Source organism: Mesocricetus auratus, unplaced genomic scaffold (assembly GCF_017639785.1).
Source record: "Mesocricetus auratus isolate SY011 unplaced genomic scaffold, BCM_Maur_2.0 Super-Scaffold_100004, whole genome shotgun sequence".
Classification (NCBI taxonomy): Eukaryota; Metazoa; Chordata; class Mammalia; order Rodentia; family Cricetidae; genus Mesocricetus; species Mesocricetus auratus.
Window position 1 is genome coordinate 95,180,697 of NW_024429189.1, and position 19,083 is coordinate 95,199,779.

The 19,083-nt window shown below is 43.1% G+C and overlaps 2 protein-coding genes and 1 long non-coding RNA gene across 4 annotated transcripts in view; 1 reads left to right on the forward strand and 2 right to left on the reverse strand.

Moving 5' to 3' along the window:
* Nucleotides 1-285: 285 nt before the first annotated feature.
* On the forward strand, nucleotides 286-6,117 carry LOC121140293 (speedy protein E4-like). The gene is made up of 8 exons (XM_040744988.1): nucleotides 286-427; nucleotides 827-943; nucleotides 1,121-1,360; nucleotides 2,720-2,778; nucleotides 3,096-3,181; nucleotides 3,457-3,631; nucleotides 3,762-3,880; nucleotides 5,027-6,117. The coding sequence occupies exons 1-7, from the start codon at nucleotides 286-288 to the stop codon at nucleotides 3,819-3,821; spliced, it is 879 nt and encodes a 292-aa protein (XP_040600922.1). The 3' UTR covers nucleotides 3,822-3,880; nucleotides 5,027-6,117.
* A 677-nt stretch (nucleotides 6,118-6,794) lies between these two features.
* Nucleotides 6,795-9,902, reverse strand: LOC121140511. Its single transcript, XR_005877391.1, has 3 exons — nucleotides 9,093-9,902; nucleotides 8,160-8,351; nucleotides 6,795-6,900 (listed from the first exon to the last, which is right to left on the reverse strand). It is a non-coding gene; the product is annotated as an uncharacterized LOC121140511 (long non-coding RNA).
* A 968-nt stretch (nucleotides 9,903-10,870) lies between these two features.
* The window catches only part of Anapc1 (anaphase promoting complex subunit 1), a 75,993-nt gene continuing 67,780 nt past the window's right edge, over nucleotides 10,871-19,083 (reverse strand). For both annotated transcript variants that reach the window (XM_040746268.1, XM_040746269.1), the window contains exons 46-48: nucleotides 17,922-18,120; nucleotides 16,014-16,148; nucleotides 10,871-13,908 (exon numbers count right to left, since the gene is read on the reverse strand). In XM_040746268.1, the coding sequence (XP_040602202.1) occupies nucleotides 13,793-13,908; nucleotides 16,014-16,148; nucleotides 17,922-18,120 (450 nt within the window). In that variant the 3' untranslated portion in view covers nucleotides 10,871-13,792. The remainder of the gene's footprint in view (nucleotides 13,909-16,013; nucleotides 16,149-17,921; nucleotides 18,121-19,083) is intronic.

The window sequence follows — 19,083 nt, forward strand, 5'->3', positions numbered from 1 at the left end:
GTTTACTCTTAATAGCTATGACAGGCAGAGGATCAGAGAAGTCATCTCTCTCCCCCAAAGATGTCCAGCAAGCACAATGATTCATGGAAAGAGGAGCCAAAAAATAGTGTTTGTTTTGCAAAAAAGGGAACAGAGAAACTCAATACCAAGCCACATTTATAGATAAGTGCATATGGGGATTAGGGACATGCCTCTTAGACACCTTCAGATGTTACATGTAAATCTCTCAATGTGTATGAAAAGGGAAAGAGTCCAGCACTGGCCAAGCATGTCTCTCCTGTGCTCATGTGGGGGTCTTCTCTTCCTGCAGCTCCACAGGTCAGCAGCATTCATGTTTCCACAGATGCCTCTACAGGGGATGTCCCTGAGCACAGATCCAAGAGGAAGAGGGGACAGAGCAAAAGGAAACTGGAGAATACCATGACTGGTATGTGTATGCATGCCCCTTGATATTCATGTCCCAGTAAGAATGAAACAGCATGTAAACTATCCTTAGTCACTCACTCTTCACAAAAAGTCCTAAATCAAGTTCTACAGGGCCATACCAAGAGCTGTCCTGGAGAGCCAGGACATCACATCCTTGATCACTTTTGTGGCTATGGTACATAGAAGATCAACAAGTTCATCTGTCTCCATAGGGCTGTCCTGCAGGCCCTGTGTTTGACAAACAACAGAACACAGTAACTCAATTTCTAGTCTCCTTTATAGATGAATAAAGGCCATCCTCCCAGATTTCTTCACATGTCACAGAGAATTATGAAAGGGAAGAACACAGCAATGTTCTGGTTGTCCCTCTTGTGGTCATGTGAGGTCTTCCTTCCTGCAGATCCAGAAGCCTGCACCATTCTTGCCTCCAGTGATGCTTCTGCAGGGGATGTCCCTGAGCAGCGATCCAAAAGGAAGAGAGTCCAGAAGACAAGCACACTGACAGATGTCAAAGCAGGTATGTGTCCATCATTCCTGGACATTCTGTTCTCTGTCTGAAGAACCAGATGCAGGACAGTGACTACTTGTCACTCTGTCCTCATGAAGTGATCAGTTCCTGAGTAATGGTCAGGACGTTGTCAGTGTTCCCACTGTGGACACATCCATGCTAACTGAGAAGGATTTGTCCCCACAGTTGCCCAGGAGAGCAGTCTGCAGGCCTCAGGTACCTCTGAAGCTACCCCTGAAGCTGCCTCAGGCACATCCACCTCTGAAGCTACCCCTGAAGCTGCCTCAGAGCTGAAGCTCTTCAGGAGGAGAACCAAGAGGAGCATATGGACCGTGGACCGCATCGAGGGCACAAAACTCATCATAAACAAGAAGAGAAGACTCAGTTACCAGCCTGAGGACCTTGAAGCCTTCTACCGAATTCTGGGTGGGTTCTCTAAACTGATGATTGAATACTTAGGGTCAATACTCAAAATCTAGGAGGAGTTGTGGGGAGCAGTGGTTCAAAGCTCCCCACAGTGCTCATGGGCTGTCAAGTGACACACATGAAGGCCCTCGGGAATATGGAGATGATCCTTTTGGTGACAAGTCTTCAAAGAGAAGAAACCAGGCTCCTGAATATGGAAGTACGGTGCTTCTGCACTCACATATCCCTACCAGCAGTCACGATAGTAGCGACTGGAGAAACAGCAAAGGCCACTGATCCCTGCTTTGGGAGTGCACTAGTGGGGACACACACAAAACCCCAAGCATTTACAAATAAAGCTGCTCCCATCTCTAGATAGCATCACAGGAGGGCATCAGAAGGGCATGGCACCTACAGGGAGGACAGGAAGATGACAGGAGAGGGTTAGGAAACCAGTAAGGCACACAACGTCTCTCTGAGATGAAATCAAGTCATAGATCTGGGACCAAGTGTGGCAGGTAAACTACCCAGCACATGTACCAGTCACAGGAAGCTATTTGCTCTGTTTAAAATGAGCTGAAGAAACCATGTACACATGTGTTCAATTCCTCTATCACTTCAGCTGAGATTCCAGTGTTCAGTGCCTACATGTGGCTCTGGGGAGCCATATTGGATAGCAGAGGAACAGAATGCTTTAAGCACTTGAACACACCATCAGACAGTGCCCTCTGAGGGTCAGGGAAATTGCACAGGACACATCCTGTGCAAGAGTTCTTTGCCTGGGCAGCTGACACATGGGGCCCCACAGGGTCAAGTCTAAACTAGAAAATGGTGCCTGCAGGAAGGACCTTAAAGACATCAGTGGAGCAGGCAAAGCTGGTCACTACCTCAGAGGCAGAGGATCCAGGAAAGAAGGGAAGGAGGGAGGCTATAAGCATGGAGTTATGAACTCTCCATCTCTGCCCAAGGACTCAGAGCAAGGGATCTTGGTAGAGTCCAGATATGGTAAATGGGCAGACTGTGAGGTCATAGAGTTCAAAGGCCACACCTATCATACTGAGTGAAGTAAAGTTTAACATTGAAAGCTATGCTAAATCACTTTGGTGAAGAAAAATATCAAATGTCATCACTGACCAAGCTCACGAATCAACAACTGCAAACTTCAAAATACAAAACAACATGAATGTGTCAATGACAGAGCAAACTATGTCCCTGATAGGAAGGCTAACACCTTCTTAAAGAAGTCCTGCTTACTCTCAGGAGCCAGCTCAGGGGGACAGGTCTGAATGCTGCACATTGCTTCTAAACTTTCCCAAATATAGTTCATGTGACCCACCAGATGGGAACTCCAAGTCCCTCTCATGCTTGCTTTCTTTGCAGAGGATCCTGTGGTCCAGAACTTCTTGGCAGCTGACATTTTCTTCAGAGTGACCGACAAGGTACCTGTGAGATCAGATATTCTACAGTCACAGCCCTCATGGAATAGGCAGAAAAGATAAGACTGTTCCAGACCAGGATAACCCAGGGCTGTTCTCAAGGACAGAGGCAGGAGACATAGGCTGCCCATCCTTTTCATATGCCCCAAGTTCCTTCAGGTTTTCCATTCAGCTGACATCCACAAAGAAAATGGACGCCAGCCCCCATTCTATGCATCATTAGATTATATTGTGCAGATGCAGAAGGTCCAGGCCCCACTGAGATTTCTTGCCCCCTTGTCTACTGCCTTCCTTCTCTAACCAGCTCTCTGTCCACACAGTACCTGCTGTCCATGGTGGTGGAGTACTTTGGCCGACTTGGGCTCCCTGGACATCTCTACAACAGGATCCACTTCTTCCTGGCCCTGTGAGCATCTCATGGGAACCATTCTTCCCAATCCCACTCCTAAGGCTTCCTAAGGTGACCCTCAGCCAGAGTAGTGGACACTTTCAGGGGACCATGTAGGAGAGGGAAGAGAGTGTCCTGACATCATGAAAGAAGTTGAGAAGGAAGAAATGGAAGGTTGCTTCTCCTGGCCTGAGTTCTGAGCACACCCTGAACAGACTGCTTCCCCATCCTATCTCTAGAGCTGCCTCTCACTGTCACAGGTAGGGACATGAACTTGCTTTTCTCTGTGGCAGCTATATCGCCTGTGACATGGAAGAGGATGACCCCACATCCAGGAGGAGCATCTTTCAATTCTTGCTGGGCAGAGACACATGGCAAGACTTGTACAAGGACTTCCAAAGGTTGCAGAAGGAGTTCCTCCAAGTCATAGATTACCAAGCATTGCTCACGAGACAAGAGTGTGAAGAGGTCTGCCAGGGTTCAGTCAGGGCAATGGGTAGACACAGATCAGCCAGGAGAATGGGTGGATCAAGGTCATGCCCAGAGAAGAACAAGCATGGGCCCATCCTACTGGACTCACCTCTCATTTCCCTTTCAGATCCAGAACCAGGACCCACACCACTGGGTCTGGAGCCGGGTGCGCCAGAGCGCCCCTTAGGCTCTCAGGCCTGGGAACCATCAGCAGGGTCATGGAGCATGGGGCTGCACGTGAGCCAGGTGAGCAGAGGGCCTGGCCAGGGGCTCCACATGCGTGGGCTATCTCTCTCCTTGAGTCCCCGAAACAGTAATCGGGGCTGTGTAGACATGGGAGCAAGCTCTGCTGTCCAGATCTGGAGTTGCCTCTTGGATGGGAGCATATGGGATGTGAGCTCTGCCGAGGTACAGAAGAGTTTAAATCCCAGTTCTTCCACTGGATTGGAGCAAACCACCATGCAATCCACAACACAAGGCTTCAATCTGCATGCCTTTGTTGTTGTTTCTTTTGTAAACTCTCAGAAAAAGTTTTAAACTCACATTGTCTAGGCAACAACTTCTGTTTGAGCTCAGGTGACATTTTAAAATGTATCTAGATGTAAAACAATGGAGAATCAGCACTGGGAAGTGACTCTCACTGTGTGTCTCTTGGGAGAGAAGGGAAATTCCAGTGTCTACCACGAGGTTTTATATGTTTACTCCCACATGAAGTGAGGTTCCCTGAGCTGGGACCCTGAAGGACATGATTAGTCACATTTCCATGGGCAAATGAAGTCATGGCATCTCTAGTCTCTGAAAACAGTGAAATTGCTGGGAAGTAAAAGGAGAGAGTGGGTAGGGAATTCTGTGAGGACGTCATAATCAGGACATAGCCAGAAACAACCCTGTTTGGCACCACAATCTCAGGCACACATTGTGTGGTGAAATTTCCTTTTGTATTTGATTTTACAAAGTGGGGAGGAACTCTAGTGCAATGCTTAACAGTCTCTTCTTCCAGGCTTTAGGTTGTGCTAAAATAACCTACTAAATATCTTGCCATGCTTCAGAGTATGACAGATGCCCATCTTTCCCAGGGGGTCAGTAGTGTCAGGAAAAGTATGAAATCAGGACCCTGCATTGTAAGATAAAACTCAGTTTTGTGGAAATTTTACCTTATCCCCAGAAATTTTCTAGAACAGCAAAACTCCCTGCGTGTCCCTCACCATCCCCCCCCCCACACACACACACATGGGATCTCAGGATTCCAAAACCAGCAGCAGCAGTCAGGGATATTCAGGGTTTGTCCCTTGGAGCAGTGAGATTTGACATGATATTCCACTATGAACTTTGTATGTGATTGCTGGGGTTTGCCTTTTATCCTAACAACACTTTCTTTCTGTCCTTGTACAGCTCCTGCCCACCCCTGCCATTTCCTCCCTCACCAAGAAACCAGAGCTTTTCCTCATCGTACAAGCACCTGCAGAATCCAACATCCATCCCTTCAGGATAAAGAATCCAGGGAGAGGATGTGTTCCAGCAATGTGACGAGGGAAACCAGTGCAGTCAGTGAACCTCAGCCTTCACAGATGGCAGCCTACAAAGGCCCTTGACAATCCTTCATTGGATTCCATAACAGCTTGGAGGGTTCCAAAAAAAAAAAAAAACATATCCAGAGACTAAGGACAGGGAGCTGTGATGTCACACCAAGTTCAGGAGCCCTGGACCAGTGGAGGAAGAACTTAAGAAGTCACTGCCCCTCTGGGGTACAGCAGGGTACCTGGAAAGGAGGAGTGACTGAAGTCAGAGCATGAGGTCAGGCCTGCGTACTGGCCATAAGCAATGTCCTTGGAAATCCTGTCAGAGACCCTCCTCAATAGTCTACTGGGTCTCCAAAGAAGAGCTTATCACACAATATGATGGAGAAATCTCACCAGGGGCTGATGGGAAGCACTGAGACCCTGAATATAATGATGTGGAGACCTGATGTCATTATCAAAGTAGGATAAGAGAAAGGGGATGCTATGAATGCAGGCTGTTACCACAGGGAAACAACACAGCCTGCCAATGAGAGAGACAAGGAGCAGAAAAGTGTGAGGAAGAGGAGGTGAGGGGATGAGGGTCTATAGGTCACCCCAACAAGTGGAACAAGAGGGTGATAGCTATGGAACAGGAAAGATGGACTCAGGGAAGACAAATAGTCAGATCCCAGCATCACAGCGAAGATTACAGACTTGACAACTGCAAGGCAGACAGGATGTCAAACAAAGAGCAAGAGCATATAAATTCAGCACTCAGCTGGCAATATTCATATCATCTTGGTTATATTGCTTTGGTTATACTATTTTCCCTCTGACAATTGGTTATAATATTTTGATTTTTCTGGTTATAATTGTTTCATTAAAATTTTGTTTATATTTGTTTGTTTATAATATCTTGGTGACTTGTGGTGTTTTATAATGTTTTCATAGCATTACTTTGGTTAATCAGCTTGCTTAGAAAATTTCTAGTACATTTCTTTTATGTTATTTTTGCTTCATTATTTGAATCATAATATTTGTTAAATCATCTTTATGATAGTGTTTAGGATATGATATTTTGCTTATATTTTTGTTATACTCTTTTGGTTATAATAAATGCTTATATTATTTTTCTAATAATTTTGTATTACTTTGATTATAGTCATTTGGTTATATTTTCTTCAGTTACTTTAATATTTTGGTTATATTCAAATTTCATCATAACATGTATTAAATTATGTTACATACTAAAGTTATACTATTTTCTTTATAATATTTTATTATGATATTTCAGTAATACCTTTTTATTATATTATTTTGGTTGTAATATTTGGTTCTAATATAATATGCTTATATTATTTGTGTTACAACAGTATTTGATTAATAAAAATGAATTATTGGCTAGAAGGAATCTGAATTGCTCACAAAGCAAAATTTAGCTCTTGACTATTTGAGAGAGTCTAAAGAACTTCTGAGGAAGGAGGCTGGCATGTATGCACCTCAAGACAAATAGCATACACATCTGGATTGTAAAGGAAAGAAGCCCAGGTTCAGAACTACACCAGAGACTGCAAAAGACACATGCTCGGAAGATCCTCTGTATCTCAGCTTCTGGGAATCAGGAGGCTGGCTGGGCATTAAACCACATTCAGTCACACAAATTCATCCAAAATCAGTTTTATTGGAAATAAGAACGTGAGAGGTCATTTCTATGCCAGATTTCCATCTTCTACTTCAGAGCCACAGCAATAAAACCCAGTCTGGCACCTGTATAAAACACAGAGGTCAATGAAATAGATGGCCCAAGTGTAAGTCCTCACTGATGTTTTTCTGTCGGCTTAGTGGCTGCACATGAATCTAATGACATTTCAATTACTGTCTGAGCCCCAAGGCCCTACAGTCACTGCTCCACCAGCTATTCAAGCTGTAGCATGAAGGGGATTCTGGTCCTGCAGCCTGGCTCTGCTGAGGATGCAATATATAGGCTTAAATTAAATCTCTATCATTCTATTTACCAACAAAGAATTGCAAGTCAGATATGGTGCTTAAAATCTTGTAGATCTGAGTTGCTGAGAAGCAACCAGCTGACCTTTCATTTTGTCTAGATACATCACAAGAGATGTGTCTCTTCTTGCCCTGAACCAAAAGGAAGCTCAAACTCCAGTCCTTGCCCTTTCCTTCCTATAGGTCTTCATCCAAATTGCTGGTTTCTGGCTAATTCAGGTCAGTCAGCTCCACCCCTTGATTCAAGATAAACTGTATTGACAGTCTGGAGTGTCACAGGGTGATCACAATATCCCACATTTCCCCTTCTGTCTAAATAAAAACAAAGGTTTTAACTCTAACCTAGGAAAATTACATACAATAATTACAATCATAGGGAAAGAATTACATTTACAGTATCTAATCTATTTGTGTTTGGCATATTTGGAAAAATTACTCCATTATCTATCCTATCTTTTGAGTCCAAAGTTTTATACCTAAGCCATTTTCTATCATAACTGTACTACCATCAAAAAATAACTTTTTAGACCTATAAACATGTTCATAGATAAACAACTTAAGCTTTTATGCTTCTCAACTTTATAAACTTTACATCTCTGTCTTTTTTAATTTCATGTGCATCAGTGTTTGCCTGCATAGATGTCTATGTGAGTGTGTCAGATTCCCTGGAACCCATGTGGGTGCTGGACACTGAACCCAGGTCCTCTAGAAAAGCAGCCGGTGTTCTTAACCACTGAGCCATCTCTCAACTTTCTTTTCTGAATTTGGTTAACAAGGAATAGTGTAACTGTAACTATCTAGTCTTCAACACCATAAAAGACCTAAAAGGTTATACTATTACCTGAGGAAACAGTAAGTGCAAAGCAAGCAACTTCCAAAACTATAGAAATGGCAGAAACAACTGGTTGCCTACACAGTCACCCAAGGTTACTCTGAAACATTGGAGCATCCATCTTCAGCCTAGACATCTAGAATATCTGACAGACTTTTCATAAAGCAGGAATTTTGAAGGACCGTCCTACCTTGCCTTGACAGTTGCCTTCATTAATATCCTGCTTGTCCATTTTGGACAGAATACTGTCAGCAGTCAAAGCAAGGGCAGTTTCGTATCCCAGTGTGTGAATTTGCCACAATGAAAGCATACTCCATATGGAGGTAATTGGATGTCCATCATCCTTTTTTGGAATGGTGCTGCCAGGAGCAGATGAGTCTCACTGTCATGAAAAGATTTGTTATTAAAACATCTTAAATGCCTGTAGATCTCTGAAGTGTTTAAAGATCATCTATCTAAAATATATTTGTTTGACCTTGAAAACATACTTCAAGTTTGTTACAGATGACTAACTACTAGCTACTAATTTCTTAATTATCCTCAACAGTTTGTGGTAATTGCCTTTAAGGACTAGAACTTTACATTTTAAAATGAGGTGCCTATGTACATTACCCTAAACTAGAGTAGGAAAACATATATAACAAAATAACCTTAAGTTTGTATCAATATACAAAAATCCATACCAATGTAAAGTATTTGAGATTAGTAGTAGCCTTTTAGTTTAAAAGTAGTTTCAATAATCTATCCTATCATTTCAATAACCCATTTTTTTATCTTTTTAGAAAAAGATGCCTGAATCTAACCACCTTTGTTTAGTTTCCTCCCTGATCATAATCAATAACTTACAATTAATCCCCCCTAAACAATGACAAACATCTGCCAAAAGACTAGAAATTACCCGCCCCCCCACTCTTGGGAATGTGGGTGTTGTGTTTTCCAGACTGCCTTCTGCAATCTTGGGGCAACTGCATGTTTAGGGGATCCTGAGAAAACTGAGATAATGTTCAAGTCCTTCCTGGCAGAGGAGCTGTATTGCTTTTTATTTTAGTCTCTGTGGGATCAGAAAGTGCAGGGCCTATCTCAAGTCCTGGCTGGAATAGTCTATGAGGCTGGAGCATCTTACCTAGCAGCTTTGAAGTTGTTCTGGGTGTAGAATTTTGAGACTACAAAAGAAGTATTCTGAGAAGCTGGAGCACTTGTCTTCATTGATGTCTGGTACTTTTTCGTTTTCCTTTTTGAAAATACATAATCTTTTAAAGGTAACACATATCTGCATTAACACAAATATATAATGTATGGTATTCACAAATCAACAAGATTATTCTCAACTGTGTTTGAGCAGGTAAAAGACATGTGTCAACTTTGTAAGTCCATTTAAACTGCATAACCAAACTGTAATATAAATCTCTACCCATGCCATATAAAAGGATGGCATGTTATAATAGTCATGAGGTTCCTGTAACCAACAAGATTTATCATGTCTCAGTCTCAGAGCTGTTCCCATGCAGAGGGATCGGCTTACATGTCACCTGTCCTGCAGTCTTTCCTGGCTTCCTCTCTCATGTCTGCAGCCAAAATCCTCAGGAGATATCCACCATTCAAATCTCATCTTCACTAATTTTGAAGGAATCCATAGGTGGAAACAAAAGTACGACCTTCCGCTAATGCCCATGGCCTTTTCCTTCAGTGTGCATCCACTCACTCATAATTTAGCTATAATATTGAAACTAAAGTTTTTAGAAGCCATACTGCAGTAGTTTGAATGTAATTGGCCCCCATAATCTCATAGGAAGTGGCACTATTAGGAGGTGTGGCTTTGTTGGAGTGGCTATGTCCTTGTTGGAAGAAGTGTGTCTGCAGAGGCAGTCTTCAAGGTTTCCTATGCTCAAGATACTTAGAGTTTTGTTTCTGCAGTTTTCGAGGAGGAAGAGGAGGAGGAGGAGGAGGAGGGAGGAGGAGGAGGGGAGGAGGGGGAGGGAGGAGGGGGGAGGAGGAGGGAGGGAGGAGGGAGGAGGAGGAGGAGAGAAGCAAAGAAGGGAAGGATGAGGAGGCCATCAACACTAGAAATAGAAGGTTGGAAGACAAGGAATAGCAAAGAGGGATTGGAGAAGTGGAGTCATCCTAATACAAAGCATCCGACAGGCATGAAGAGAGCAGAGCAGATCAAAGAGAAATTTAAAATAAACACCACATATGTACCACACAGCTGACCAGCGTTGTGTTATACTCTGTTTGGGATCTGTTGTTTTAGTTAATAGTAGTTTGGTTATATTTGGTTACTGCTTCAGATCTATGCTCATCTGTCTATAAGGTTCCTGTTTAATGAAAGCACCTGTTTAATTTCTGATAGAAGAAAAGGTAATACTGAAATATTTCTGTGTGTGGTTAAGGGATAAAACCCAGGGCTTAGTAAGTGCTTACAGTATTACTGTGTCATTCACCCAACAAGCTTGATAAGTGAAATGTGTACAGAAAGCCAAGTATGAAAGGTAAGTGAGCCCAGTACTAGGGAGGCAGAGGCAGGCAGATCTCTGAGTTTAAGACCAGCCTGGTCTACAAGAGCTAGTTCCAGGACAGCCTCCAAAGCCACAGAGAAACCCTGTCTAGAAAAACAAAACAAACAAACAAAAAGTTAAGTGAGTTGTACTACCTTGCTTTGTGTGAGACTCTTCCTGGGAAGACCACCCCCCAAGCCACACACAGACACACACACAAAAACTTGCCTTGTGTGTGACTTCTCCTGGGAAGACCGCCCCCCAAAGACACACACACACACACACACACACACACACACACACACACACACACACACACACACACTCACACTCACACTCACACATACACACACCCTAGTTAGGGAATCAATGACAGACCAAAGAAATGACATTGTCAAAGTCCAACTTATTAAATCAATGAATTTATTGGGGCCACTTACAAGAGAAGGGGTGCGGCGTCCTTAGTGCAGGGACAACTCAAAAGCAGCTGTATCGCCAAAACCACCTCAACATGGGCAACAACTTGCAGACTGCTTGACTGGCCAGAGAATTTCCTCTCCCAAGCAGCGAGGCCTCCTCTAGGCAGCACTGGTGGTCACAGTTGACTGTCCCTTTCTGTCCTGTTCCCACCTTCCTACCCCCAGCACACACACAGAGTTCCATTTTTACAACTTTGGGGGAGCACTTTGTGACCCTTAAGCTTCAACTTTCCAAGACATGACTGTTTAGACTCTTGAGCCTCCCTTACCCCTTCTTCCTGGAGTGATGTTTCAATCAGAAGGAAAAATACCATCTAACTAGCTTCCCACCTTTGTCCTTGTTTTAGGGACCCACCCTCCTCCACCATGAGGTGACTGTGACATCAGGATCCAGCATGTCTTGAGTCCCTAAAGCACATTTTTTCACAAAGCAGAAACATAAGATACCAATCAGCTGCAGAGAAAAGCTAACAGTTCAGCTAAGCACTGGAGTATATAAAAGAACAGGAATTAAGATCTGACAGGTACTTACAAATCTTACTGAATTTATTATGAATTTCCTGTTTTAAAATTCTAATATGAATATTTCAAAGGAAAAAAAGTCTGAAACGTACTTTCCAAAGTCTTCTAAAGGAAAAAGACTTCAGTATTAAAGTTTACCAAAGAAGTATTTTTAGCTAAAGGACAAAAGTTTAACAAGATGCTCTATATAATGTGATCAATAGTGATAGACGAAGTCAATGAGTACAACTCAAGAAGACAGACACAAAGGCCCATGTGATTCCAAAGATGTTCGCCTGCTTTTCAACATGTCCATAAGCTCTGTCAATGCAAAGTCCTTCCCGCTCACATTGAGGAGCTGTTTCTGAGTCTCCTGGACTAGAATCCGTGCAGGCAGCAGCAGACCAGAGTGGGGCTGGGGCGTAGTGGGATGGGTAGAGCCCAGCATGTTGAGGGCTATGACAGAGCAAAGCAGCTGAAGCCTGGCACCTGACCTCAATTTGCCATTGCTCCCTCATCAGACCTTGAGGGAGAAGAAGATGTTCAGTATCCTTTGGGGGAAGGATCTAAGTGCATTGTTCAACTGTGCTCACAGCAGCATAGGAGGTGAAGCAATATAACAAGTCCTGGCTAATCAGCCTTCACTTGAGATCACAGATGCAGCTTTGAGACTAGACACTTCACTGCCAGGTTTCTCTAGCTCTTCCCTTGCTGTGGTTCCCAGGAGGCTGGCTGCTGTGGATGGTGAGACTGCCTCCCACGTGATGTTTTAGAGACTAGTAAAGATAATGATTTATCTGATGATCCTAGCATGCTGACTCAAGAGCACTAGAATTTCTTCTTGGTGCCCATCCAGCTGAGCAACAGGCCCACCAATGCTGTTTCCGCTGTATTGAGTCCTCTCTTTAAAGCTTACTGTTCACTCCTGTTGACATCTTCATGACTATTTTCCCTCCTGTATGAGTTAATGTGTGTTCAAAAACTACTTAAATGCCTCTCCAGTCTTCCTATGGCAACCATTAACAACTGAGAGTGAAAATAACAATTGTCTGGACAGTGGGTTCAATCTTGATGAAATTGAATGTTCATCACTTACCATTTCATAACAATCTTTAAGAGTGAAGGAAAGCACATTTTGCCCTCAAAGTCAGCCACAAATTACCTTGATACAGGTAGGCAGATGGACATTACCAAATCCCAATGGAGCCACCTCTATTTGCTTTTTCAGAAACAAATGGAAAAATCAGTAAATAGGCATTTTGTAGTTCCTACTTGTCATGGTCCCATTGGTCTGAAAGCAAGCTGTGAGTACAGGTTAGAGTGAGGTGGAGGAGCCTTCTCCCTGCCACAAGGGGCGGGGCTTCAAGCGCCCCCAGAGAACTATCTTGCATCACGGGCTGCCCTAAAGCTCAGAATGTAAAAGTACTCTCCAAGTCTTCAGTTCAGGTGGACTTTCATATTAAAAACACTTTCTAACACTCGTGTATAGGGGTCATTTTATACTGTAGGCATTTGGGGCAGGTATCATGCACTAGCCTGCACAGGCTGCTGAAACCAAATACCAGAGACAAGATGGCTTAAGCATCCAATTTATTTCTTATACTTCTAGATGCTGAAGTCCAAGATACTGTCTGACTGGTTCCCACGAGGGAATCTTCTTGGCTTTTAAGCAGCTGTGTTGCAAGTTCTCACATGACACATCGAGAAAAGCATTCCTCTTCCTCTTCTGATAGGTCATTGGTTCTATCAAATTAGGACTCACCCTTATGGTATCCTGTAACTTTAGTTACCTCCAAAGAACTGCAGCCCAGATCCAGTCACACAGGTCAGTCTCCAACATAATTTTTAGAGGGCACAGTCCAGCACACCATGCTGGGCAATTCTCCAGTAGAAATCTGTTTGCAGTAATCACGTCATCTGTCACATCGTAGAGAAGACACTGACACAACAGACAACATAGGAACTCTCCTGTGGCGGCAGAAAGTCCACGTTCATAATGTGGCTTTTAAAGCTTGCACTTCTGAGTGCAGACCATTCACCTGAACCACTGAGGGTCACAGGCTTCAAATACCAGCCTGTCATTCTGTTTTCTCAAGTCCAAAGCAATCAACAGTTCTGAAAACAACCCGGAACCTTTATTTATAAAAAGAGAATTTTATCTGACTTTTATACATTGGCTAATGACATGTGGACAGCAACAGTGTCTCTGGAACATTTTCAACATAGACACAGTGAGGCATACGTGTTTGAGTTCCACTGGTCACCAAACAGAAATGTGCCTTAGCTTCGCTGCCCTCATATGATTCTGTGCTGCAGTCACTTTTGGGTAGATTTACTACCAGATGTGATCACAAAACCATCGGCTGTGGGTTTCCAAGGAGCAAAGGAGCCAGCCTTAGCAAGGCTCGCACTGGAATCTTCAGCTGTTTAAACCTGAAGAGGAGTTCGGCAAAGTTTGTGCTCCCTGAAGAGATAGAGATGTGAAGGTTACATCGCTGCAAAGCCTCAGCCACACAGCCCTCCCAAGCAGCTCAACAACATACCATGTTTGAGCCAGGCGTTCCTTCTAGACAGAAGCCCCCAGCAGCAACCCTGGATTTTTAATTTCCTAAAACACTAAGAATTTACTTACCCATTCTGTACTTTAGAAATTAACCACTGTGGGAACTTATTTATGTACATTACATTTAGCCTCAATAAGTGATCTTGAAAAATTGATTCTAATACTTAATTTTTGATCTGTGAGATCAATCTTTTACTGGGAGGGGGTGGGGGGAGGGAAGGAGGGGCAAACAAAACCAAAAACCCATCACAGACTGAAGTTGACCTAATTCCTATTACTCTTGTTCCCACAGAAATAACACGTAAACTCACTAGGAGTGAGGCCTGGGCATCCACAATTTCGAAAGCTACCCAGATGATTCTGTTATACTACCAAGATCTCAACCCATAGCACCTGAGGGAAGCATGGGGCATCACCAAAGTCTTTAAAGCTTCATCACCCCGCACACACCACCCAGTCACAACAGTTTATGTACACTTTCCAGTTTCTCTGATCTTGAATTTTTTTTACTTCCCATTCTGTAGTATCTATTTCCTTATCTGAATAGGAACAGGGTGAAGAACAAAGAAAGAAAAGCAAGGGGAAAAAAGATAGGGAAGAATCTTGCACAGCCAGAAGCCAGGGAGAGACAGCTATCTGACTTAAGGCAAAATATGAGCAACAAAGAGGAATGCTGAAGCAGCCCGAGGGCCTGACAATGTAGCTGCTATTACTATTGCTATTTTTCCCAAGACAGGATCCTGTCTGGGCCAAAGCCAGCCCTGAACTCACTTTAGAGCCAAGGATGACCTTGAACGGCTTCCCTTCAGGGAATTCCTGCCTTCAAAGAGCTTATATAGCAGTGTGGGCCACTATGCCCAGTTTGGGGGCTGTTTTTACTGTATACAGCCTACTGAATTTCACCCACTTGAGTGATGAGTTCTTGAGCTATAAAGCACTGATCTGAGTACAGTTGATTTTTAAGAAAACATACATGCAGTTATGATCACAGATCACAACTTGTGCTGATCCTTTGATATTGGTTAGGTCTATTTAACCCAGAGGCAATTTATTTCTAATTACTGAGACCATATCCTCTTAAATTCCATTAAGAAGCTGTGGGACAGGCACTAGTCTTGAGCTAATGTAAACAAATGGCAAGTTGTCTTGTCCATTTGCAATCTCTTCCCTCCAGGGAATTCCTCTACATGCAACTTTTTGGCCATTAACTCTTCTGGTATTTTCTGCATGGCTGTTTCCTCTCTGATATCCATTTTGCAAACTTAGCTCCCTTGGTCTCTCTGTATCCTCACCTCCTTTCACAACTCAAGGTCTTCCTGGCTATACTTTGGGCTCACTTTCCCCATCGGAGCTGAGAAACTCTCAAACAATCTAGTGAGCAAGGGCAACACCAAGCCACTACTTTATGCATTTGTCTTTCTGTATTTGTTTCCATGGGAGAGGCCACAAAATACAAGCAACTCCTCATGACCACAATTAGAAGTCTATTTACAGTACATTTTTCTCTGAGGTTTCCTAAATCACATAAGCATTAGGCTAAAAGTGGCATTAAGCTAAAAGCGATTAAACATTAACTGAACAACCTTCCCCTTCTCAAAAATATTGTAAATATATACAAAATTAAGTACCTGTAACTTTAAAGTTTTAGGGTAACAGAAATTGTGATTACATACAACTTTTAAAAACTAGGAAACCTTAAAAAGTTATAAGAGAAATCAAGTTGTGGAAATGTAGCTCAGTGGTAGTGTTTGACTGACATGCCCAAGACCCCAAGTTCAATCCATATAACTTAAATACATACACAGATGTCATTCATCATAACAGAATAATATACACATTCAGTTTCTAGTCCTACTTTGAAGAACACTTTTTTGTTCTATTTTCAGAGAGCATTCTCAACAAACACAAAGATGAGAACTGCATTAGAGAAGGTAACTCACAGGAATTTCTCCCTAACTAGAAACTAGTGGGAACAAGTACTGAACAGAGGATGGAGACGGGATTACCTTCCAGTCCCAGAGGTGGCAAGTGTCGTGGTGCTGGCACAGAGTGGTAGACAAGGAAGCAGGCCAGCATGCTTAGCTGAGATTTCTCAACAGGCTGCCCACTCAGGTAGGCATGCACACACACATCACCTCCAGCTGTGAGAGGACACAAAAGGCATTGAATGGACCAAGAACAGAAATGAGAGAAATGGGAATGATTACTGTTACTACTTTTTCAAAAGTGCATACTTAGCCCGTGGCACAAACCAGGCAGTGCTGCACAGGCACAGAGGACAGAGTGGCCTGATACTGCACAGCTTAGAGTGCTGAGGAGGTGAGAAAATGCGCACAAATACGTGTGATTACATGATAACACCCACTGTCACATCTTTTCCTCCAGTGTAATATTCAAGGAGAATGACTTCAGCCCAGGACTAGACTCTATTTACTCATGGCTGGAGATGATCAAATTCCAATGCCTATCAGAGTGCTTTTGAAACACAGTCTGACACAGCCCTGAGTTTCTGGTGTGGAAAGTAGGTCTAGAGGGCAGGCACAAAAAATGTGTTTGTAACAAGATGCAGAAACAGCTACTACTCAGGGCCCATGCTTTGAGAATCACTGGTCTAGGGCAACCAAGGCAATCCTAACCTCGGACACAGTAACAAGTGATCTAAGCCACGCAGTGAACACATTCTCTGCAACGAGGAGTGGACTGAGGATTGGGATGAGATGCAGCCTGGGTCACAATAGCGAGATGGTCAACGCCACATCTGCTTCTGGGACAGAAATGACCCTATCTATCTTCATGCTAAGGTTCCCAAAAGCAGCTCCCTTATCTCTCTGAGCATCAAGAAAAACTGGAGGAAAAGAATTGCTGGTTGTTTAGTATGTGATCACACAGAGAGTAGCAAATGGAACTTCAGGGGTAAAAATTGAAACCCCAGCAAATAAGGAGTCTCTTAAACCTGTCTTAACTGTTCGCTTCTAGTAATATGAGCTTACTGCTAGCCTTATTATTTAAACCACATTCATTCAGTTCAGTCTTCTGCTACAGACATAAGACATTTGAACCAAAAAGAAAATTTGAGAAAACCATAAAGACATAAAGATGTCTGGAAAACTGAATTCCAAGTGCCCTGAATAGCAACAAGACCAACCAGGTACTATGCTAAGAATGGGCCATCACTTTACACTCTAATACATTTCCCATCACAGGATTTGCCAAGATTTAATGACATACTTCCAATAACAAAGGCCCTCTACAGGTGTTGAAATACCAAACCTAATGGAAGGAAAACACTGACATCTATTATACAGCATTTTCACACACACACACACACAAAAAGATGATTAAAATGCCTATCAGAAACATTTCGAAGCTACACAGAAGCACCTGGTAAATATAAGGGCAGGGCAGGCACAGTTGCTTCCTTCAATCACTCCCCACAAGCTGCTTTACAGTCTGATTGTTTGTCAGAAACTTACTTCCCAGTGCCACAGCAAGACAGCTTAAATAACGAAGCAGCTACTACTAAGACTAGGGTTTGCATGTACCCAAAGTAGGTCACTGTCAGCTATTTGCTGCAAAGATTTAAATGAAATGAAAGGAATATAAAAATCAAGAAATTGACTGCAGAAAGTCAACTTCAGATACAAATAACATCAACTGCATTCCTATAATCATGTCACTCATGTGAGTCAGCATCACTTCTAGGAGTTATGTTATGATTAACCATGATCTCATTGATTCATTCAATAAGCCCATTCCTAAAGCAGCTAAGTATATTTTTAAAAAACAGGCTTTAACTCATCAAAATGGAATCAAGCCATAGATTTTGCCCAGGTTTACCTTGTCTGCCAATGGGAATTATTAGACTAGAAAAGCCTCAGTCGAGTGTACCCTAAAAGCACCAGGTGCAACCATACCTTGCAGCCACTGGTCCAGGGTGGCATCAATAGTGCACTTCACCACAGGCAGGAATTCAGAGTTCATAAAAAGCCCCCGCTTAGGGTGGTTCTGCTGCCTCTCCTGGTGGCTTCGTGAACTGAAAAACTCTAATATCAACTTTATCTGCCAAAGATCAGATGTGTTCGGCATGTCTCTCTTTCTAAGACTTCTTATAGCCTGCATGAGGAAACAGAAAAAAGTCTGTGTAATGAAATGGTACAATGTGTTAGTCATATCATCTTCAGTGTTGCATTCTAGGATATGCTTCAAATATGGCTGACAAGATCAGCAAGAGGCTATGGAGATCCATGGGGTGTTGAAATGCAGTTGACTACACTAAGGGGCACTCCATGGTGTGGCTCACTTTCTTCAATGAGGGCAACTTCCAAGTAAAAGATCAGAGGTCAAGGTCACTCTTGGCTAGGCAACTCTGAATAATGAAGATCCACTAGTGTATAGGGGATGAGGTTGAGTACAGTGACACAGCAGGGATCAGACAGGAATCCCAGTGGGGCAGAAGGCTAACTATTGATCGATAAAGGTACTAAGTACCACCAGAGGAGACATTCATCCATGGAGACTGTTCTAGATGGTGGTGGGGTGAGGGTTCCCAGAGCTTTTTAAAGGGAAGAGAGCATTTAACCAACAACCAAGAAGCACAACTTAGCTATTACGCCAAGAGAGTCGGCAAGCACAGGAGAACCAGCACCCCTCTCTGCAACTGACAAGATCCCAAATGGATCCCATTCAGTAGCATTGCTCTGGGCCCTGTGCTTTGCTGGAATGTAGAACACTACTTTACATACTTCCCCATCTGCTAGCAGAGTGAATCCAAGACATTCTTGTTCCTAACTCTCTGAGAGCTATGGCTCAACAACTTCAGACAAGCCATAATACTTGTCCCTGGGTGTCTGTGAATGTCTCAATTGAGGTCTCTTTGCCAGGACACTAACACTGACCAACTGTCTGCCAAGAAAGATAATTGCAGAGGGGCAGACTTCTAAGTTTATTCAAAGACCTGGTTGAGAAAGTAAAGGCACTGATTATGATTACTTTCTTGTCAGAATAACACGTTGCTGGAGGGAGTCATCCAATATACTAATGCGCAAGGGAAACTGCGAACAGTAAACAATTAACACA